The 24323-nt window shown below is 39.8% G+C and overlaps 1 protein-coding gene across 2 annotated transcripts in view; it reads right to left on the reverse strand.

Annotated features, from left to right (window-relative positions):
- Positions 1 to 24323, reverse strand: part of IGF2BP2 (insulin like growth factor 2 mRNA binding protein 2) — a 76469-nt gene that overhangs the window by 29313 nt on the left and 22833 nt on the right. For both annotated transcript variants that reach the window (XM_060768032.2, XM_060768033.2), the window contains exon 3: positions 2206 to 2254. In XM_060768032.2, the coding sequence (XP_060624015.2) occupies positions 2206 to 2254 (49 nt within the window). The remainder of the gene's footprint in view (positions 1 to 2205; positions 2255 to 24323) is intronic.

The following is a 24323-nucleotide window of genomic DNA, read 5'->3' on the forward strand; positions in this document are numbered from 1 at the left end:
GTCCCTGGATGTTTTGGTCTTCCATTCCCAGAAATCCTAACAGCTGGTAAACTGGCTCGGATTGCTGGGAGCTGTAGACCAAAACACCTGTGGACCCACAGGTTGAGAACCACTGTTCTATAGTGTTTACAACAACTAGCACTGGCTAGAGCTCTAAAGCAGTGGTTCTCAACCTGTGGGTCCACAGGTGTTTGGGCCTTCAACTCCCAGAAAGCCTAACAGCCAGTAAACTGGGTGGGATTTCTGGGAGTTGTAGGCCAAAACACCTGGGGACCCACAGGTTGAGAACCACTGCTCTAAAGGGTCCTTGTCCTTGAGACAAGAGACTTTAAGGTCTACTTTTTACACATATAATTTAGCCAAGTCTACTGCGTCACCAAATCTAATGCGCACCTCAATTTCCAAAACCCTGAAACCAAAAAAGGATTTGTTGCTGAATGTAATGGGCACTCTTTGTAATATAGCCATTACCGTGGCTGCCTGCTTAGAATTCCTTCTTTAAAAACAAAAGTGTTGGAACACCAAAGCTTTTGGCAATGGAAAAGAAAACCTTGGGGTGCACCTGTGCTGTAGAATGAATCCACTTTAACTGCCTTGGTTCAATGCTATGGAGTCATGGGGTATGGAGCCCCCGGTGGTGCAATGGGTTAAATACTTGAGCTGGTAGGACTGCTGACTGACAGGTGAGTGGTAATCCGGGGTGAGTGGGTTCAGCTCCCCCTGTCAGCTCCAGCTTCCCATGCAGCAACATGAGAGAAGCCTCCCACAAGGATGGTAAAACATCAAACATTCGGAAGTTCCCTGGGCAACGTCCTAGCAGATGGCCAATTCTCTCACACCAGAAGCGACTTGGAGTTTCTCAAGTCACTCCTGATATGAAAAAAAAGGGAGGGAGTATGTAGTTTTACAAAGCCGTGAGCCTTTTCTGCTAAAGACTGTGGATGCCTCACAAAACTACAAATCTCAGGATTACATAGCATAGAGCAGTGGTTCTCAACCTGGGGTCCCCAGATGTTTTTGGCCTACAACTCCCAGAAATTCCAGCCAATTTATCAGCTATTAGGATTTCTGGGAGTTGAAGGCCAAAAACATCTGGGGACCCCAGGTTGAGAACCACTGGCATATAGCAATGACAATTAAGTCAGATATGACATCTCTCAAATAGTACTCCAGGTGCAGCTCCTGAAGCAGCTTCCCCTATTGCTTCCCCTGGGTGATTTAGCCAAAATCTATCTATTTATTTATTTATTTATTTATTTGTGGTATTTCTATGCCGCCTTTCTCAGTCCAAAGGCGACTCAAGGCAGCTCACAAATTGGCAGCAATTCGATGTCACACAGTCATAAAACACAATTAAAAACATTATAAAACACATTATAAAACCATATAAAATAATTAAAAACATATCATCACTAGTAACTTCTTGTTAACTCGTTTTCCAGAAGCAAAGCTGTTCCATGGCCACTTTTTTCTAGTTCCATGTTTATCTGTTACGCCGCATTTCCAAAGCTTGTTCAAAGAGCCAGGTTTTTACTTTTTTCTGAAATGTCAGGAGGGAGGGGGTCAATCTAATGTCCCTAGGGAGGGAGTGCCATAGCTGAGGGGCCACCACCGAGAAGGCCCTGTCTCTTGTCCTCGCCAGGTGAATGTTAGATTCAAGTAAATACAGTATTAATGTCTTCTATGACTGTGCTGCAGCCCATTCACTTTATGTATTTATGGAACATGATAGATCACATATCCTTCAATGTGTATGTGTCATTGAGAGACACCAGAAAGTGCAATTCACAATGTAGAAGAGACAGCACAAGATTACTTTCTTGAAGTACTAATGGTTAGACAAACAAATACGATAACTGTACCAAAGTCTATGGTTTCTTGCATGGTCACAGTTTCATGTAATTTTCACAAGGAAAAAATAGGCTTCTAGAACTGATTCGCCAATTTTAAAAGCTACAGGGAGCACCAAGGCCAATGGAAAGATGCAGGATTTTTCATATGTACATCTGTCAAACCTGTGCATAATATATTGCACTGTTGAAGGAAAGGGCTTCTAATCATTGCCAAAACAACCAGTCAAGATTTTAAGCTCTAGGAAAGGAGCAGCTACAGCACCCTGAACAAAGAATGGATAGATGCTATTTTGTTTCTACAGAGTAATAGGGAAGGGGGCACAAGGAAGTGCTAAAATGTTCTGTCACATACCTCCCACTGTAAATGAGGCGGGATGTTCCGGATTTGAATCTTTCTGCTCCTGTGAAGAAGAAAAAATCCACAAATGTAGTTTACACGAGTATGGATCAAAAACATGGAATGACTTTTTCACATAAAACATCAGAAGCCTGACTACAGTTGAAAAATAATGTGCTAAACTAGAATGTCATGGTGATGTCCAAATTACAGGGAACTTCTAAGTCTGTATTGAGGATCTGCATGAGAAACCACATCTATCGGAGACAACACTTTAACATCATTCCACCACTAAATTATGACTAGTTTGAAACACATCATTGGTATGCCCAATGTAATATATCATGATTAAGAGTGGGTTTCTTGCATTTGTCAAACTCATCTCTGTCTAGACATACTATATATACACTTGTGTATAAAAGTTGACCTTATGTATAAATTGAGGGAAGATTTGAGAGAAGAAATTATGGATTTTAATATACTCTGCAAATTAAGGCTCATTCCATGGCAAGGGGAACATGCCAGCACTGTCTCAGGGAGCCAGTTGCCCCCAGTTGCTGCTGCCGTCATTTTTCCACCCAGGCATTCCATCAAAAGTTTCGGCATAATGTGAGATATTTATTACTCTTGTTTTACTTGTCTTTGGTGCTGTTTTTACTCCCAGTATGGACAAGGCTCCTCATGGGCTGCTCAGAGAGGGGAGAGGGTAATTAACTGAAAACAATGAAGAGTAGAGATATCACACTGGCAATGAAGATCCGCATAGTTAAAACAATAGTATTCCCCATAGTCACCTATGGATGTGAGAGCTGGACCATAGGGAAGGCTGAGCAAAGGAAGATAGATACTTTTGAATGGTGGTGTTGGAGGAAAGTTCAGAGAGTGCCTTGGACTGCCAGAAGATCCAACCAGTCCATACTTCAGGAAATAAAGCCCAACTGCTCATTGGAAGGAAGGATAGTAGAGGCAAAGATGAAGTACTCTGGCCACATCATGAGAAGAAAGGAAAGCTTGGAGAAGACAATTATACTGGGGAAAATGGAAGGAAAAGGGAAGAGGGGCCAACCAAGGGCAAGATGGATGGATGGCATCCTTGAAGTGACTGGATTGACCTTGAAGGAGCTGGGGGTGGTGATGACCATCAGGGAGCTCTGGCGTGGGCTGGTCCATGAGGTCACGCAGAGTCGAAAACAACTGAACGAATGAACAACAAACAAGCAAGTAGAAGATCACTCCCGCCCCCCTCACCTCATTTGCCCAGGTCTGCTCCAAGAGAAGGAGCTGGAATAAGACTACGGGGCTTCGCCAGCTAAGGAGATGACAGGCAAGAGTGGAAGAACCTAGGAAAAGGACAATCTTCCCTACTTTGACTACTCCATCTTGGTAACTTAAAAGAAGCAATGTATTTTTGAAGGCTTTCTACCATATACCATGCAGTTTTGGTCAAGTCTACATAGGGGCCACCAAACGCAGCATTGCCCAAACACGAATCAAGGAACATGAAAAGCACTGCAGACTAACTCAACCAGAGAAGTCACTCAGTGGTCGCAGTCAAATAGAAATGGGATTGAGTTACAATTAAGCTTGAAAAAGGATTGGAGTCAGCACCCAGTAAAGATGGTCCAGGCCACTAGGCCTCCATCATAAACACTTTCTCTGGGGCATTTAGCAGAAGAAAGAGGTATTCTCCCTCTTTAATTTCAAGCACACATGTAATGGAATACTCTAGTCATCAGGAGATTTTTGGTTGGTGTGAGAACTCCAGTAATTGTGAAAATAGTGACTGAAATTAAATGAACCATGGGAGCCACCACTTCACTCATTCATAAACGTGACTCACTTCCTTTTGGTGGGGAAGAGGTACAGCAGCCAGAGAAACAGTGGACCAAGTGTTCAGGACTGACACAGACTGTTCCCACATGCTTTGCCCCAGTTCTAGTGTCTGTGCAAGTGCTGCCTCACAACATGGAGGTTTGAAGAAGATTACTGAGGGATTACTGGTATTTCAAACATTGTGCTGGATGGGGTAGAAGAAGGTTTAAGCTCCAAGGTAAGTGTAGGAGTGTTAAAGCTCACAACTGCTTTGCACATGACCACTTTCCTATGGTGCTGGGAAAACTCTAATGCACCCACACAGCACAACTACATTGTGCAGTCCATTGGTACATGTTTTGAAACTACAGTCACTTCCCCCAAATAATTCAGCTGACAAAAAAACCCAAAAAAAAACCCCCAACTCATACACCATTTAGGAAAAATATAAGTAGTCAGTTCAGGTTCAAAGTATAGGAAATTCATATCAGAACTCGCCATTTCTTATATACAAGACTAAATTGCAAACAATGAAACAAATTTCAAAATCTCGAGACTATTTGTTACCGTAATATTTTTCGTGAGAAACATTATTTCCCTGGGTGATATTAAGTCATAGCATATAAAAACCAAACCACATGCATTCTCCAGTTCATAAACCATTCTACAGTTATCTATTATATGAAGATAAGTCACTTGTATGCAGGAAATTCTATCACTATCGTATAGTTTATTTATATATATATATATACACACACACACACATATAGTGTTTTTGTTGTTATAATTAACATGTCTATTACTGTTTTATTTTTGTTTATGTATCATGAGTTGCTGATTTGTTGGCCGATTAATTTTGTTATTTTGGTTGGTTGAGTATTATTATGTATACCAGACATGGGCAAACTTCAGCCCTCCAGATGTTTTGGACTTCAACTCCCACAATTCCTAACAGCTTCCCATCCATCCTTACCACAGCTTTCAAACCTTTATGAGATACATAAGCCATTTTCACCCACAAGTAAGGAGGGAGTCATTCAGCTTTGTTCCCACTGATCTGAAGACTCGCAAAGAACCAATATCAGAGTCCCCAACCACTTTATACAGCTTGAATGCTGACTCGCTTGAACCAAGGTACCAGGATATGACAGTTAAGATCTACAAAGGGAGTGTTTTGCCAAAGCCTCGCCTGATGCTCATAGTAGAAATGACTGGAATTAGGTGCTCTTGTCTATACCTTAAGGACAAAACGAGCAGCACCCTTGACTCATATAGGTACCCAATATGCAAATCAACCCATGTATAATTGGTACATGGAAAACCATGGTGCTCCAGTTGATCTGTAGTAATTGGTGTTACCATTCCACCAGATTGCAAACAATGAATGAACTTTCCTGTACTGTGATACAATCTAAACTCATAAATAAATCTCCCATGTTTCTGTAGAGTTCAATCTAATATTCTTCTCTAGCAATAGATAGTAACAAAATCAGAACGTAAGTGCAGGCTGGGGAAGCTGGGAATCTAGGAACCAATTTCATTTTTCTCAGAATTCAAAAGTGGTGAAAAAAGAAACATGTTTCAGTATTGATAGAAATGCATGCCCAGTGTGGAACATTTCTCACCACGTTGAAACAGTGGATGTGGCTCTTAATGAGACATGCTGCATTATTACAGGATGTCTACGCCCCATACCACTGAAGAAATTATACTGTTTAGCCGGTATTGCACCACCTGACATCTATTGGGAAGTAGCAGCCAATCATGGAAGGACCAAAGCAGTGACATCTCCGGCCCATCCTCTGCTTAGATATCAGTCAACAAACCAATGCCTTAAATCAAGAAATAGCTTCCTAAGATCCACAGAGACACTCACAGGAACACCTCAGTGAACGAAAGTCCAAAAGTGGCAGACTAAAACCTGGAACCTCAATCACTGGCTGATAGTGGTTGAGAGACTGGGAACACAGAAACTGGGTACCTTGGAAGGCGCTGAACAGACTGTGCTCTGGCACCATGAGATGCAGAGACAACCTTAAGAAATGGGGCTAAAAAATGGAGTCCACGACATGTGTGTTTGGAGAAGAGCAAACCATAGACCACTTAATACAATGCAGCCTGAGCACTGCCATATACACAATGAAGGACCTCCTTACAGCGAAACCAGAGGCACTTAAGTGGCCAGCTTCTAGTGAAAGGACATTTAATATAATGCCAAGTTTAACTTTGTTTGTGGTTTTTAAATACATTATAACTGTACCCTCAATTCACTTCTGACATGATAAATAAATACATTGATAGAACGATTAGAACTGCTATAGTGAAAAAATATTGCTCAAACTAAAATCACTAGAAACTTAACTTTTCTGCTAATAAATCATTTATTTTCACTATCAAATCCTATAACAATTCAAATGGAAGTTTTAAACATTGCACCTGAATTCTGGACAAAGAATGTGGAAAAAGACTGGGAAGTTTTCTTAAATGGTTAAAGTGTGTATAGAAAAAACTGAAATATGAATATTATATGCCAGCATGGTATAGTGGTTTGGTGTTGAGCTATGACTCTGGTGACCAAAGTCTGAACACCCGCTCTGTCACAGAAACCCTTTGGCTGATCTTAGGCAAGACACCCGGGCCTCAGACAGAAATTTTGCAAGGCAGAACAAGACTGCTTTCATACTCTGTAGGTCAGAGGGTTCATCTCAAAATTTCCTTTTGCTCTCTCTGTGAAAGTGACTGGCCACATAAACATAACAAGAAAGGATGTTCACATGCTTGGGAGCCAGCCAACATATTCTATCCTATATTTTTAAATGTCCTTGTAATACTAGAACAGTGCTTCTTGTTGAAGATGGTTGTACAAGCTGGGAGAGCAGTTTCCTTTAATGTGATACACTGACATCATTTTTGAAGACTTTATGGGAAGTACTTTCTTCTGTTTTTTTGAGGGAAGTGGCCATCAGAAACTCACAAGCCCCTCCATTGCTTTCCAGTCCTGCATCAATGCACCAGCTGAACCCCCTTATTATAGGCATCTGCAGGCCACTCTCTCTCAGCCTCAGATGAAGGCAATGGGAAACCTCCTCTGAACAAATCCTGGCATGAAAACACTGTGAGACATTTACCGTAGGGTCACCATAAGGCTGACTTGAAGGCACAAGATGACAAAAAATTAACAACAATAGTAATAACTACAATTTTTAAAATTCCCTGTGTTCTTTTTGCTGCTATGTGCCATGAAGTCAATTTTGGAGACCAACAAATAGGAAACACCCTGTTATTTCAACATGCCAAATATGACTGGTGGAGTTTCCATACATTCTATGCGTAACTTACTACCTTGTGTGCCTTTATTTTGTTTTCATGCCTGCAGGGAATGTAGACAGGCCAAAACCAATTCGGCATCAAACAGAATATCCAGCTAATGGCTATAAAAGCAGCTTTCTAACTCTCATAGTGGTAAACCAAAAACATTATGGATGCAGCTGCCCACAAGCCAGTTCCCTTCAGTAATCTTTCTGGAGGATGCTTGGTCTTGTAGTCTGCTCCAGGAGTTAAGCTAAGCAGTTGTGTAGCCATGGAGTTGGTATAACTGCTGCCGACAAGACTTCTGCCATTCAATTAAATATTTCTTCAGACTTCCTTCAGAAGTCATAGTCCCATTCTATTCTACCTTGGTCAGACCTCATCTGGAATACTGTGTCCAGTTCTGGGCACCACCATTGAAGAAGAATATTGACAATCTAGAACAGTGGTTCTCAACCTATGAGTCCCCAGGTGTTTTGGCCTACGATTCTCAGAAATCCCTGCCAGTTTACCAGCTGTTGGGATTTCTGGGAACTGAAGGCCAAAACCTCTGGGGACCCACAGGTTGAGAACCACTAATTTAGAATGTGTCCAGAGAAAGAAGACCAAAATTATCAAAGGTTTGAAAACCAAGCCCTATGAGGAATGGCTGAAGGAGCTAAATATGCTTTGCTTGGAAAAGAGAAGGCAGAGAGAATATGATTGCCATGTTTTAAAATTTGAAAGGATGTCACATTGAGGAGGGGGGCAAGCTTGTTTTCTGCTGCTCTGGAGACTAGGACATAGGGCAATAGATTCAAATTGCAGGAAAAGAGATTCCACCCAAACATTAGGAAGAACTTTCTGATAATAAGAGCTGTTCAGCAGTAGAATATGATGCCTTTGAGCATGGTGGAATCTTCTTCTCTGAAGGTTTTTAACCAGAGGCAGGATGGCCATCAGGGATGCTTTGATTATTTATTTATTTATTTATTTGCCGCATTTGTATACCACCTTTCTCAGCCAGAGACGACTCAAGGCGGTTCACAGTCGGAAGAAATTTGATGCCATAACAATTATCAAAATACAGTTAAAACAATTATAAAAACAATTAAAACATTAAAATGTGATAAAAAAGAAACAATACAGCCTGTAAAAGCAAAATCCTCGGCGTCTCCTTACTAAAAGTCATTGTCCAATTGCATCATCAGTCCTTCCATGTATTCATTTTTGTCTAATTATGCTCCAGTAGTAAAAGCTTGCTCGAAGAGCCAGGTCTTAACAATTTTGCAGAATGTTAGAAGGAAGGGAGCCGATCTTATATCCCTGGGAAGGGTGTTCCATAGCCGAGGAGCCACCACTGAGAAGGCCCTGCCAAACGTATCTGCAAGGAAGGTGGGATCGAGACCCAGGCCTCCCCAGATGATCTTAAAGTCCTAGATGTTTCATAAGGAGAGATACGTTCATATAGGTAAGCCGGACCGGAACCATTTAGGGCTTTATAGGCTATTATATTTTCCTGGATGGCAGAGGTTGGACTGGATTGTCCTTGCAGTCTTTTCCAACTCTGATTCTTTGACCCCAAGTTTCTAGCATTGCAACAATTTAAAACTTCAGTTAGAAAGGAGAAGTGAATGCAAGAATTCCAAGAGATCTTAGTACTTATGATTATCAGTGTCTCCTCCTGCATTGCTAGAAATCTGGAAATTAGAGGAAAGTGGAATTGGGATGGAGAGAGAAATTTTATTAGGAGAAATACCTTTACCACCACCTCTCACAGCTATAAACCTGAATCAGGGAGAAGGAATTATTGTGCTTTAAATTTGTATGATTTTCAAACTCTTTCAAACAGTTTCAAAGGTTTCATCAGAGACTATGTATTAGTTCATTTTGAAATAGGTATTGTGGAAACCATTTTACTGCTAGCAAAGCTACACAGCTCAGCTTGGTGCCTATGTTAAGCGCTTCTAACAACCAGGAGGCAAAAAAACCAAAACAAAACCTTAACACTATGTTTTGTGTTGTGTTAAGTTGTAATGGCACTGATTTTAAATTATGATGGCAAAGTACCAGCTTAGCGCAGCTTAGCCAAACACACTTGCTTGTTACAGTAGAAAGAACTGGAGGTTCGCTGAATACATTAGCTTAGTATTGGCTTGGTAAGTAAAGAGACTTGGAAGACAAGTGAAAAAGAGGATGAAATTGAAGGGGAAATTGAACAGGCTGTAAATCAAAGGTGGGGGAATATGAACCTCCAGATGTTGTTGGACTGCAATTCACATAATCTCTCATATTTGGCTATTTGGGCTAAGAGGAAGAGAGTTATAATCCAACATCTGGAAGGCCACACAATCCTCACGCCTGCTCAAAATTATTTCAAGTGGTTCTGAAGCCATTCATTCAGACAGATACTTCTTCTGTAGCTTTTCACTCGGCTCCCATCCCCCAAGCTCAAACTGACTCACAGCAATGGAAACACAGGACTAATATCAAAGAAAACACTGAAAGCACTTGTTTCAGTGTCATATCCAACGGATCAATAAACACTGTTCAAGCATGCTTCCTATTATTCATCCAGGAGCAAATATGAAAAGTAAATGTGCACTGATAAACACTTTAGTATACCATTCAGATTACTCATTGCTTCATATTGAGCCAGGGAGGAATGTTGTACCTAGCTTTCTCTCAGTTGTGATAATTTATTGCATGCAGAGAATTAACAGAGCAGGTGCATTTAAAAGCATGATTCTCCCTCATCTCTTTGCAGAATTCATTCACCCAAGTCTTCCATTTGATTCATTATTTGTTCTGCAACACCCATATAGATTTGTGCTTTGTGTATTATAAGGGATTCTGCAATTATCTCCAGTGAAACAACAGAGTGTGTTCCATTGCACTAAATAAAAGTATGGAGAGGGGTAAAATCGGAAAATTTATTTTTGAAAAGGGAGAGAAGAAAAATGAAAGGAAGTTGGTTCTGAGCAGTGGAGCTGAACTCAATGGCCTATCAAGCTCCTTTCCACTCTGTGATTTTCATGGTGTGTGTGAGTAATAATGTGCCTGGACCTAGCAGAGAAGACAAAAAAGAAGCCAGAGCTAGAGTTTGGACCAATGATCAGAGTGCTGGAAATCACAACCTCATTCAAACCTTCTCTAGTAATCTGTTTATCTATGATCCTGTTGCTTACTCGTATGCAGCTTCCTTTACTCTTTGGTTCCTGAGAAGTTGTAGGAGGGGCTGCAGACAATATGATCACTATAAACTACTACAGACAGACTGCAGTCCACCCCACTCAGTCTAACAACTGAAATCATTGCCTTGCATAATTATAACTGGTTGTATATTACAAGAGAAAATTCTACTCTAAAGGTTTTTTTTGGCTCTTCTTTGAAAAGTCATGCTTCTTTTAAAAGTTATGATCATCAAAAATCGTTTTTTCCAAAAGGTTATGAATGCCATTTTCCAAAACAGAGAGAGAATCCTTACTATTGGTTCAGAAATGAGTAGAAGAACTCAGCCATTGCCTCAATAAAAGAACAAAATTTCAAACTTGTCAACACAGGGCTGAAGAACAACAGCAGAGGACTGATTTTTTTTACCCACACAAAAAAAGAAAGAAAAGGGTAGAGGGGGATTATATTAGACACGAACCAGAACTAGGCATACAAATTAATATAAGCTAAAGAGCCTATAATAATTATATTGCATATAAAGTTTATTAAGAGCCAGCTTGGTACAGTGGTTTGAGTGTAGGACTATGACTCTCAAGAGCAAGGTTCAAACATCTTCATAGGGTGAGCAATTTAAAAGCATTTTCACAATCAAAAAGGACATCTGGGTTACTACACAACTAGAGAAATTACCATTGTTCTTTCTGTGTTTTGTTTTGTTCACACACCACATTCTTTACAACAGTATAGTCTGGTTTTAAGTGAGGTTTGCTAAGGAGAAAGGAAAGAAAACAGGACGTTCAGGTGCTTTCAATCGGAAGTCATTTTCTATCTTGCCGCAAGAGGGCACAGAGCTCACTGCTTCGGCACAGGAAAGCATGGCTACTATAAGCATGCTTTTACTACAAACAGCATTTGTGCTGAATCCACACAGTTGATGATTGGTTATTAGCTGGACATCTGTCCAGAGGCTTCAAGTGACCAATCATTATCGTCATAATCATCGTCATTATGGGAATACTATAAAACAGTTGTGTTTGCCTGTAACCAAATGAGGCAATTAGAGTTTATATTTTAATAAGACCAAGATTTAACAGCGATTATGATACATTTGAGTAGATTGGGTCCAGAAAGGAACAGGAACATGGAGCCTGTTTGTAGGATTTGCAAACCTCACTAAAACCAAAAAATTGGTCCTAAACATGGTATTCACCACTAGAATTGAATCATATGAATTAGAACTGTCAGAGAAATTAGTGGTGGCTAAATATACCATTGGCTCTGAACATCAATTGCTAAATGGCACCTTCATCTTTGGAAGAAATCTTTCTGAGCATCACACAGTCATCTATCAGCGCTAGGAAACATAATGGTGATGGTGAGGGGTGGGAGAATACTCCAAAGATCTTCTAGCCAGCCAGCCACATACTACCTAGGGGATTCTAGAAATGGCAATCTAAGCAACTAGTTTTTCCAAGCTTTGACAATGTATGCCATTCATCAATCATCACTGCAAAATACAGATCTCCCAGCCCCATGCATCAGCTTCCAGTAAAAGCATGTGCCTCGGCTGCTACTAAGCATAATCTGTAATAATCCAATCAAGGTAAATGAGCTGCTCTGGAGTTGTTTTTGTCTCCACCCTTACACACTGCTATACTTACTATCCTCTCCTGATGTTTCAACTGCATCTACGGCAGGCATCCTCAGAGGTTGTGAGGTGAGACCTCACAACCTCTGAGGATACCTGCCGTAGATGCAGGTGAAACATCAGGAGAGAAAGCTTCTGGAACATGGCCATACACCCTGGAAAACTCACAACAACCCAGTGATTCCAGCCATGAAAGTCTTCGACAATATGATAAACTTGCTTTCCATGATCGTTATCTCTGTAAGTGATCTCAAGTCTTTCTGGCTGCTTTAAAAGCATAAAACCTTTCTTTTGTATACATAAACTTTTTTCTGTTGAAGGAAACAAAGTATGTCATGTTAGAGAAAGAAGTGCAATTCATTTTCTACTAATAACCAGCCAATAATCCTTCCAAAGGGATTACCACTACACATTATGTGTCTGACATGTTTTGTGTCACTTCTATTTGGGTCAGCTGTTTTTGCTTCAATTGAGCTCAATTACAAACAGCCACTCCAAGTGACAGAACAAACTCTGTATTAGCTTATTTTATGGAAATTATTTTGGTTTCATGTTTTATGTTAGCTATTCTGCATAATGTTTACAATAGGAAGACAGGACAGGGAACGTCTTAAAGGAAGAATGTTTAAAATACTAGACAAGTGTTAAATTCAAAACATTGGTAAACACTTAAAAAGTGTATTCACCACTAGATAGTCTGGTCACAGGTCAAACCCTGAGTAACTGCTTATTAAGGAATTGCCTTCTTAACAGGGTCGGCCTAGGAGTTAACAGTACTTTCTTGTCGGACCTGATTTTCCTGCTATGAGTTCCATTCTTGATAGTGTTGTTTTGCCTCCAGTACTCTACAAATGGCCTGAGAGTGTGGCAGGCCTTTGTCTATTTCGGAGCTTAGAAAAACTATTCTTTTAAACTACAATTTCCAGAATCCCCATCAAATATGGCCAATGGTTTTCCAGCTATGTTTTCCATTTTCTTTTTCATCATTCTGTCAATAAAAAGAATGGATCCAGTATCTGCTTTCTAAAATCAAAAGAGTGTTGTTGAAAGGTGTATTCACCCAATTTTGTAGGAGCCCCAGTGGCATAATGGGTTAAACACTTTTGCCAGAAGAACTGTAGACCAACAGATCAGTGGTTCAAATCCAGGGAGAGTGCAGATGAGCTCCCTCTCTCAGCTCCAGCTTCCCATGCAGGGATATGTGAGAAGCCTCCCACAAGGATGGTAAAACATCAAAACATCCAGGTGTCCTCTGGGCAACGTCCTTGCAGATGGTCAATTCTCTCATGCCAAAAGTGACATGCAGTTTCTCAAATTGCTCCTGACATGAAAAAAGCCCCAAATTTTGTGAGATCCTTACTCCAAGCCTCCCATTTCAGCATGTTCAGCAGGGTCTCCCAAACTTAAGTGAAGCATTTTCAGGAAGCAGCCACGAGAAGCTGAGAAGGAATAATTCTATTTCTGCACCAGCTACATGCGCTTAAATCTGGATCCAACACCATTTTTGGTAGGCTGTACTTTTCAAATGTATTTTCTTGCAAAGCGACAGATTGATGGGCATTGCCGATGCTTTCACATTCAAAGGAAAAGTGAGAGAAACAGTAGCCTTATAATGTTCACCATAGGGGATGTAAACGCTGTACAGAAGTATTTTCCTGCGGAAACTCATGTGGTTAACAGACTACAGTAGCCAATACACTGACAGGAATAAATATCTATTTTCGGTTTCTGTTTCCACACCACTGGAGGGAATCTTCAAAGAAAAACAAAGAAAAGCAGTTAAAGCCCTGTGCCAAGCAGCTTTTAATTTTGATACTCATTGAGGAAAATTAAATAAATAAACAATACAAGGTCTTTTTGCTTTCATTACTGGCTAATCCTAACAATAACTTTATTTTTAAGTCCTCACGAAGATTTCTGCATTGCAAAGGAAATAAACAATCTCAGGGTCTTGTGAATGAAAGATCCCAGAGTGAACCAGATGCCTATGAGAATCCCAAAAGAGTGATATTAATACAACAGTGTGTATGTGCACACACACATGCATCTATACATATTACTTAGCAACTGATGTTCAGACTCACAGTGAAGTAAATCACAGCCTTAAATGCATAATACTGTGCTGGTTCAGATCAAAAGCCTCTCTTGTCCAGTGTTCTGTTTACACAGAATGGCAAATGTTTCCGGCTGGAAGTTCACCAGTGTGATATAAGGGCAAATGAGTCCTCCTTATCAAACTCCTACAACATACAGAGAAATCCCTAGCTTCTAATATTTGAGATAATACTGACTAGTAACCATTGGTAAAAGTATCCAATACCTTCAAAAGCCATCCTGGTTGATAGTCCTCATTTGGTGGTACTGCACATCAAAGTTTAACTCTGTGCAGTGTGAAAAGAAGTTACTACAGTATACTCTCAGTTAACCAGAACTCAAACAATTAGAACTCTCAAAGAACTAGCAAAAAATTCTAAGGTATAATATTTTAAATAAACCAATTTTTATAATACAATAAAATCAGTTTTTTTAATAATACAGGAAAACTGTGTTACATTAAGTTTGTCTTTGTCTTTATTTGCTTTTAATTACTGTATTCCAACAGGAGCCCCTGGTGGCACAATGAGTTAAACCCTTGTGCCAGCAGGACCGACAGGTCGCAGGTTTGAATGCAGGGAGAGCGCGGATGAGCTCCCTCTGTCTGCCCCAGCCCCCCATGCGGGGACATGAGAGAAGCCTCCCACCAGGATGGTAAAACATTAAACATCCAGGCATTCCCTGGGCAATGTTCTTGCAGACAGCGAACTCTCTCACACCAGAAATGATTTGCAGTTTCTCAAGTCGCTCCTGACACAGAAAACAAAGTGTATTCCAATATTAATATCAAGTCAACACAGAGTTTATGGTATAGTATGAGATATAGTTAGGCCTATTTTTATTAGTAACTCTCAGGAAACCAGAAACTACATTTATCTGGATCTACCAATCCGCATGGATGCAGGCTAAATGAGAGTCCACTGTATTTGTGTCATAGAATCAGAATATCATAGAGTTTGGAAGAGACCTCGTGGGCCATCCAGTCCAACCCCCTGCCAAGAAGCAGGAAAATCACATTCAAAGTAACCCCAACAGATGGCCATCCAGCCTCTGCTTAAAACCCTCCAAAGAAGGAGCATCCACCACACACTGGAGCAGAGAGTTCCACTGCTGAACAGTTCTCACAGTCAGGAATTTCTTCCTAATGTTCCGGTGGAATCTCCTTTCCTATAGTTTGAAGCCATTGTTCTGCATCCTATTCTCTAGGGCAGCAGAAAACAAGCTTGCTCCCTCCTCCCTATGACTTTTCCTCACATATTTATCTGCCTTGAAATTGCACAATTCAGCTCCAACATATAACCCCATCTTAAATAATTTACTTTCTCAATAATATGCATAATGCTGTACAGTGGGCATTTGGTTCTAGGTTCCTCTGTGGACACTCAAATCCATGGATACTTAAATCCCATTATATATAATGGAATCGTGAAATGGTATCCCACTGGCAATTTGGGGGGGGGGGGGGGATATTTTCCTGCCATAGATGGTTGAATTTGTAGATATTGAAGGTCAACTATATATATCTTCTTTGTCTTTCTTTACCTTTAAAACAACAATAAAAACGAAATATCTCTAAACATTCAACTTTTGCTCACAGAGGAACTGCTGCACTCCGTTGATGATTTTGTGTCCTTTTCCACCCCCCCCCCTCCTAGCTATACAATATCCTGTTTCAAGTCCAGCAGCTGATTAATAATTATTAATAGCTCTAACCACTGTATTTCTAGATTTCATAGTGTAGTGCAAAATGGCAACAACAAATAAATCGCCTTACAAGGCTGAACAGGCGCAAAAGGTGTCATAAGCAATTGCTAATCTAATTCCAGCAAAGTCCTTATCTACGCAGAACATCTCGAGCAGGCGAAGTGTTCTGTTACTTATGATTTTCTCCAATCTGTTCTCTAAATAAATGGAGGCTTGGCATTGATGGTGAATTGCTTTAGTTCACTGCTTCTTAAACTGTGGGTCTCGACTCTAAATGGGGTCCCGTTGGCTCAATGTTGGGGTCACAAAACATTCACAGCAGTGAAAGGTTTCTGAATGCCACTAATTTACACGAATCTGTTAGCAACAACAGGCAGTGCTTATAGTGGATTCTGCAGAAAATGCTTCAATTGTGTTCCACAAAAAGAAAAAATCAGGCTGTTTAGCTAGCCTGGAAAATTTTGGTTTATTATCCATAAATGTTTGATTGTATACCTATTTTATATACCTATATATCTAGAGTCATGAAAACATTTATAAGGTGGAAAGGGGTCACAAATGGAAAAAGTGTAGGAAGCTATGCTTTAACAGACTCTCCAAGGCAATATAAAGGCAGTATAACAAGAAGGGAAATAGAAAAAGAAAAGGCTATAGAGAAATTATTCCAAACGTGGGTCCCTTTAAACATCGACGTCTAGCTACTATGTTCAGCAGACTCGCCAGCAAGGAGGACAGGAGGAGACTAGTCTCACAGCAGGCCATGTTAATATTGTAAACAGCGAAGGAAATGAGTCAACCTTCATCCCATCTGCGGAAGCTGAAAACGATAGTGGTTTTTGCGAATGAATAAGACTGAAGAGCAGGAGAAGGGGAAGGGAAGGATGAGGAAATTATACACATCCATAATTTCTGTCTCACTATCATTAGGTCAGTGGGTCAAAAAGGAATGGTATGAGGACACACTATGGAAACATCCCCTTTGCCAGCTTCTGGCTTTGTATGGCATTTCTCAAAGCTATAGCCCATCAGCAGTTGCATTTGTGTTGTCTCAGAGATATAACATTATACGAACAGAAGGTGAATCCTGTTGGATTAGACCAGGCATGGGCAAACTTCGGCCCTCCGGGTGTTTTGGACTTCAACTCCCGCAATTCCTAGCATTGTGGGAGCTGGAGGGCTAAAGTTTGCCCATGCCTGGATTAGACCCAGGGCCAATTAAGCTTCCTGTTGACATAGTGGCTAGGTAGCTACCTAAAGTAGGTCTGCCATCAGGACATGAGTGCAAACTCATTTTGGTCTTCTACTTTTTTTTAAAGGAAGTGTTTTCAGAATTAGCCTCATAGACCGCTTTTTCCTGGACAGCATTGATTCCTCTGCTTTGCCAGAAGTAGAAAATGAAGTTAACAAGTCTAAGCAGATGCTATGGCGTGCTTAAGAAATCCAGGGACATTAAAAACATCTCTCTTTAAACTGTCTACACTTGTACACACCACACCACATGAGATCTAAGTTGATCTACAATGTTTTTTTTTTCTTCAGATTGTGAAACATAATCTTATTCAAGTCTGAATATGGATGTCAGTGCAGATACCTGCCAGAGACTGGAAAAATGTGGAGCCAGGAGAGCAAGGAATACAACTCCCAGTAGTCTTCTACACTGGTCATATTGTATGGTTTTGTTTTTGTTTTTTGTTTTTTTGAAGTTGCAGTCCAAACAAAGGCAACGTTTTTAGAGCTAATAACGCTAATTATAGCATTTATCTTTCAGCAAGTAATAATGTTGTAACAATATACTTAAACACACAGTGTAACACAGGAGTGTTACCTGGTAATCCAGTGGTTCTCAACCTATAGGACCCCAGGAGTTTTGGCCTATAACTCCCAGAAATCTCAAAGTTTACCAGCTGTTAGGATTTCTGGGAGCTGAAGACCAAAACATCTGGGAACCCACAGGTTGAGAATCACTGAGTTAATGCATCTGTGTATATATTTTTTACAATATCAAAGATCAATAACAGTGTTACCAGTGTAACAAAACAGTTGTGTTACACTGGTCACTATGTTATTTATCTTTTGGCAAGCAATGTTGTAACAAATATATATTCACATACAATAGCTGGTAATACTGCTATTGTAGCAAGTAACATTTATCTATTACTCCTAATATGTGAATGTGAATTATAATAGGGTATTTGGGTGAATGATAATAGGGTATTCGGGTGCCTTTTTGCATTTTAATGTATATTATAAATATAAGTTTGAATCCAAATAAAATAATATGTCAGTAAATAGCACACAATGTTAATTAGACAGGCTTTAAAAGAGTAACACATTACTTTTCAAAGAGTTCTATGTCTCTCCCTTTTGGTGCCAAAGCCATTCTTCCAGAACACAGACTAATCTCCCTTCAGTCAACTGCACTATATGAGTCTAAACTGATCTTATAATAAAGCTTCAAACTGTATTATATAGTAGTGCAGATGAGGCCCAACTTGCTAAATAGATCAATTTACATGGAGGACCCTCATCACTATTGCAGGAGTTTGGGGAGTCTCTTCTGGTTGGTTCCATATATGACATAGTCTTCCCTGGAAACCCATTGAACCCAGGTGCTCCATGCATTGCAGAATTTGCATTATTGCTGAGACCAGTAGACCAAACAACATGTTGTGCTGACAGTGCTACAAGGGTCCTGAGTATACAAATCAAATAAATACATAAATGAAGACATCTCTTCTCTCCCCCTGCAATGTTTTCTTTCGTTCCTTCTATGTTTATTTTCCTCAGAGTTAACAAAAGAGAAACCTCATATCAAGATCCCGTATTCCAGATTCTTTTTCTGCAATCCAGTCAAAGTTTATAGTCATCTAGGTACTTTCTGAGTACCTAGATACCTGAGTACCTAGATACCTAGTACAAAGCAATGTGATCAACCAGGAAGTGACATCCTTCGTTTTGAAACAAAGTAAAGATAATGCTTTAATTTTATTTTCATATCCAGGTGTTCCCTGCTCTTTATCTTTTGACTCTTGAATGGCTTGCTCCATGCCACCAGCATAAGACTCTAACTGCATATAATCTGCAAGTCTTATCTTTCTACTATACTCTGCACATGACTTGTTTCAGAATTATTAATTTATCCCCCTTCAACTTTCTTTAACTCTATTAGGGCTATTGGAAAAAGAGGATCCAACTGGCAGGTTAACTAGCTGACTAGGCATCTTCCACTTTTGCAGGATATTTGTAATTTATTTATTTATTTGTCGTGTCAGAACAACCAGTCCATTATATATTACATTTCTAACAGAACAAAGCAAACAGACAGAAAAATACACATCTTGTGAGTTTGGTAGTTGGTTAAATGTCCTTTGACCAGTATCTGGCCACTTGGAGTGCTTCCGGTGTTGCTGCAAGAAGGTCCTCCATGGTGCATGTGGCAGGGCTCAGGTTGCATTGCAGCAGGTGGTTAAAAACCCCCTCATAATATCCATTCTTTAATATGAACCATGTAATGCATTTGTAATAAATGAAAACTTGCCCACAAATAAATTTTCCTCCTCGTTGTGTGCCTATCACATGTGTGAATACAAAGCTAACAGCACAGAATTCTGAATAAATGGCAGCTGGACTGTACAGGCTTATTTTCAAAGCATGACATACAGCACTTGGCATGCTAAGCTGCTCATATCGAATGATCTTACATTGCCCAATACTTGTCATTTGGTAAGAGTCAATCCATAGGCCTTGCAAGTAGCAGATAGTACTGTCTGCCTTTTTGAAACATATATCCTAGTCTGTGAGTGGCTGGGATTTTGAGGTAAGATGCTCAAGGAGAAATTAATTTAACTGTGCAGTAGCAATGATCCTATATAAATAACTTCTGCCCATCACCAATTTATGAATCAGTGCCAAGGTGTGTACTTGCAAGTTTTCTGCAGTTGCTGTCAAAATGTGCTATGAAACATGACGGTTTCTGATACATCAGCATAATTCATGCTTCTTCAGGGTGATTTTCTGAAACTATTCCAACAATACATCTAATGCTGCCACTGGAAAGCGGAGCGCACACACTGAAACTTGGCATGGAAAGATGAACCCAGCAAGCCTTGTTCAGCAACACTCTGGCTGATATTGGGAATTATGCTAGATCAGTGGTTCTCAACCTTCCCAACGCCGAGATCCTTTAATAGAGTTCCTCATGTTGTGGTGACCCCCAACCATAAAATTATTTTCATTGCTACATCATAGCTGTAGTTTTACTACTGCTATGAATTGTAATGTAAATATTAGATATGCATGATGTATTTTCATTCACTTGATGAAAATTGGCACAAATACCCGATACGCCCAAATTTGAAAACTAGTGGGGTTGGGGGGGGGGTGGATTTTGTCGTTTGGGAGTTGTAGTTGCTGGGATCTATAGTTAACCTACAATCAAAGACCATTCTGAATTCCACCAACGATGGAATTGAACCAAACTTGGCAAACAGAACTTCCACAACCAACAGAAAAGACTGGAAGGGTTTGCTGGACATTGAGCTTGAGTTTTTGAGTTGTAGTTCACCTACATCCAGAGAGCACTGTGCATTCACACAATGATGGATCTGGTCCAAACTTGGCACAAATACACAATATGCCCAAATGTGCACACTGGCGGAGTTTGGGGAAAATAGACCTTGACATTTGGGAGTTGTAGTTGCTGGGATTTATAGTTCACCTACAATCAAAGAGCATTGTGAACCCACCAATGATAGAATTGGGCCAAACTTCCCACACAGAACCCCCATGACCAACCAAAAATACTGTGTTTTCTGATGGTCTTTGGTGACCCTTCCCAACACCCCCTCACAACCCATCCAGGGATCCTAACCCCCAGGTTGAGAAACACTGTGCTAGAGTATATGGCTAATATTAATAAGGATGCTATGCTTCCTGAATTAGGTACCAAACAGGAACCTCACCAAGAGTACTGTTAGAAGTGAGTATTTGTTTTAAGCCTTCCTTAAGCCATTCCCAAATTTGAGATACATGTCTGAGGAGAGAAGACAGTTGCAAGGAACAAAAGCAGAGGTCACAGCAGATAGAACTGTTTCAAGGCATCTTCATCCTTTTTACAGAAGCCAAACTAGAAATCTGAAAGCTCATACACCAATGCTAGACTGGAGATAGCCTTCTTAACCACAAGGGAAGGTGGAATTCCAGTTTAAAGAATACAATACATGGCACAGAAATTTATTTCCAAGAGAGGAAAATATTCCAAGTAACTCAGGAAGAAGAGCTTAGCAGGGTGAATGTATCTGTTAATGATGCCTTCCACAATCTGTCACCTGAGCCAGTTGCTTTACCTTGCCTATTGGTAAGGCTTGCCCTTGCATAAGAAAGAGGAGGGGCGAAAATGAAAAGGTCCAGAGATATTCAGAAATAATCTAAGCCAGACTGTGTCTAATTTTAATCTTTTAAAATTGGTAAGCTTCCCTTTACTCCAGCTCTTTTGGACCACCTTCTTTTCTGTGATCACACAAATTAATTTCTTAGATTATCACTGGAGATGTGATTTCTAGCTATTCTCTTGCTCTTCTGAAATTACATAGAGGTGTAAATTTGATATCCATACTTTCTAAGAGTTGTGTATTCTTGTTGTTCGGCTGCTTTTAATAAATGGCAAACTATTATTAACTATCTGGTGGTGTTTGTATGCTGTTTTGTAATGAAAAATTGTGACTGAAAATTTTCTTTTCAGTATTGTACTTTTAAAATGTATTTTGGGGTGCTAGATTGAAAAATTAATAATACATAAATGTCACACAACACAGTTCTTTCACAAATTTCATTACTAATTTCATTCAGTTACCTATTAAAACATAAAAATGTCAAAGAAAACTGTGAAAAAATCTGTATGCAATGGAGCAAGTCTGAGGTTGTTTTTGGATTTAGAGTGTCAAATTCCCAAAAAGCAGAATACATTTTTTTTCAAAAATGGGTTTGGCCCATGATTTTGCAGGCCTGTGCTATTTAAATTACTGTAATGCAGGGGACAACTGTCCTTGATGTAACTGGACTTTCTGGTTTCAGCTTTTAACACTCCACATTGAAACTTTCTATAAAGATATATATATATATATATATATATATATATATAGTGGCAAAAAATCTGGTGTAAGACAGGAGAATTGGCCGTCTGCAAGGACGTTGCTCAGTTGATGCCCGAATGTTTTGCCATCCTGTGGGATGCTTCACTCATGTCCCCGCATGAGAAGCTGTAGCTGACAGATGGGAGCTCACCCTGCTCTCCAGAGTGTTGACTGAAAGATCAGGAGTTTGAATCCGGGGAGCAGGGTGAGCCCCCATCTGTTAGCCCCAGCTTCTCATGCAGGGACATGAGAGAAGCCTCCCACAGGAGGGTAAAACATCAAGGAACCCCGAGAAGACTTAAAGTTAGCATGAAAATAGTTCCTAAAGGTATGATTTGTTGTTTATTCATTCAGTCACTTCCGATTCTTCGTGGCCTCATGGACCAGCCCACGCCAGAGCTCCCTGTCGGCCGTCACCACCCCACAGTTCCTTCAGGGTCAAGCCAGTCACTTCAAGGATGCCATCCATCCATCTTCCCCTTGGTTGGCCCGTCTTCCTTTTTCCTTCCATTTCCCCAGCATCATTGTCTTTTCTAAGTTTTCCTGTCTTCTCATGATGTGGCCAAAGTACTTCATCTTTGCCTCTAATATCCTTCTCTCCAATAAGCAGTTGGGCTTTATTTCCTGGTTGGATCTTCTCGCAGTCCAAGGCACTCTCAGAATTTTCCACCAGCACCACAGTTCAAAAGCATCTATCATCCTTCGCTCAGCCTTCCTTATGGTCCAGCTCTCACATCCATAGGTTACTACAGGGAATACTATTGATTTAATCTTCATTGCAAGTGTGATGTCTCTACTCTTCACTATTTTATCGAGATTGGTCATTGCTCTCCTCCCAAGAAGTAAATGTTTTCTGATTTCCTGGTTGCAGTCTGCATCTGTAGTAATGTTTGCACCCAGAAATACAAAGTCTGTCACTGCCTCCATGTTTTCTCCCTCTATTTGCCAGTTATCATCAGTCCGGTTGTCAGAATCTTGGTATGATTATGCCTTTACAAACTACACGCACATCAGTAGCACAAGACAAGAGAAATAAAAGAGCCAAAAGACATGAAAGCAGCCCAGTCTTGGCTTCCTTTCTATTGGCACAAATGAAGCTAACAGTATTACTTGGCTCAATACTTTACAAAGTTCAGCTTCTAGAGTTCAGTTTAATTCATGATCTGGTAATTTACAGAGAAATAATTCCAACCAAAGCTTAGAAGCATCATTCTTTTGGGCTAGAACCCGACAATGCTTAGCATCACAAACGTAACTTTTAAAGGCTTAAATCTTTTCCTATCCACTTAGAGCTGTGTTTCCAAATTAATTGCATGTGTGGGCCAGTCTCTGTCTCTCAAACCGATCTACCTCAAAGGGGTTGTTGTGAGGACAATATGTGATTGAGGATGGGTGTGAAGGATGGGTGTGAAGGCCACCTTAATTTCCCTGAAGAAAAGAAGGATGCAAATTTATCTAAGAAGCAAACACTTAAAGGCAACTACACAGGACACTAAACTTGAGATCGCACAGAGTACTGTGAACACACAATGTAAAAGTTTCAGAAAGCATGAAACTATGGGAAAACTCTGCCTTTCTTGGGGAAAAAATAATATATATATAGGAGAAACTGTAATACATTGTAATACTAATATTTTTAGCATAACCTAAATGCTTAATTTATAACTTTTATTATTTGGCATATGAAAAAATAGAAAATATAAAACCTATATTTGTGCAAGCAAGATTGTAAATGTACCCCATTCAAGAAATGGATGCAAGCTTCTGCTTTCTGTGCTAAGCACATCTATCTCAGCATTTGTCATTTGAAAAGTCAGAAAGAAATGAAAACTGAAACCACAAATTTAATAATAACATAAAATGTATTACTTGGACAAAAACAGTCATGTGTAATCATAACCTTGATGCCTTTATTAGCATTTATTTGGATACAACACTGAAAATGTTAAACTTTTCAATGTTAGATTTTCAAATGATACATAGTAACTATGTTATATACATTATCAAGCACACTGCAATGTGTAGAGTTCTCTCGTGGCAAATGCAGAAATAATGCTACTTTCCTATCAGGTATAGAGATGCATCTTGGATTCACATGTTTTATTATATATGTGCACAGGAATAATAGTTTTCTAATTTTGCATACTGTGTTACATATGAAGATTCATACTATGGCTTTGCTGGAATTTTGAGTTCAATTGTGTCTTACAAAACCATTTCAAAAAGGGATAGGAGTGCTACAGTCATCTAAATTTTCCAGAAAAAAATTCAATTGGTTCAAA

This window comes from Anolis sagrei, chromosome 3 (genome assembly GCF_037176765.1).
Source record: "Anolis sagrei isolate rAnoSag1 chromosome 3, rAnoSag1.mat, whole genome shotgun sequence".
NCBI lineage: Eukaryota > Metazoa > Chordata > Lepidosauria > Squamata > Dactyloidae > Anolis > Anolis sagrei.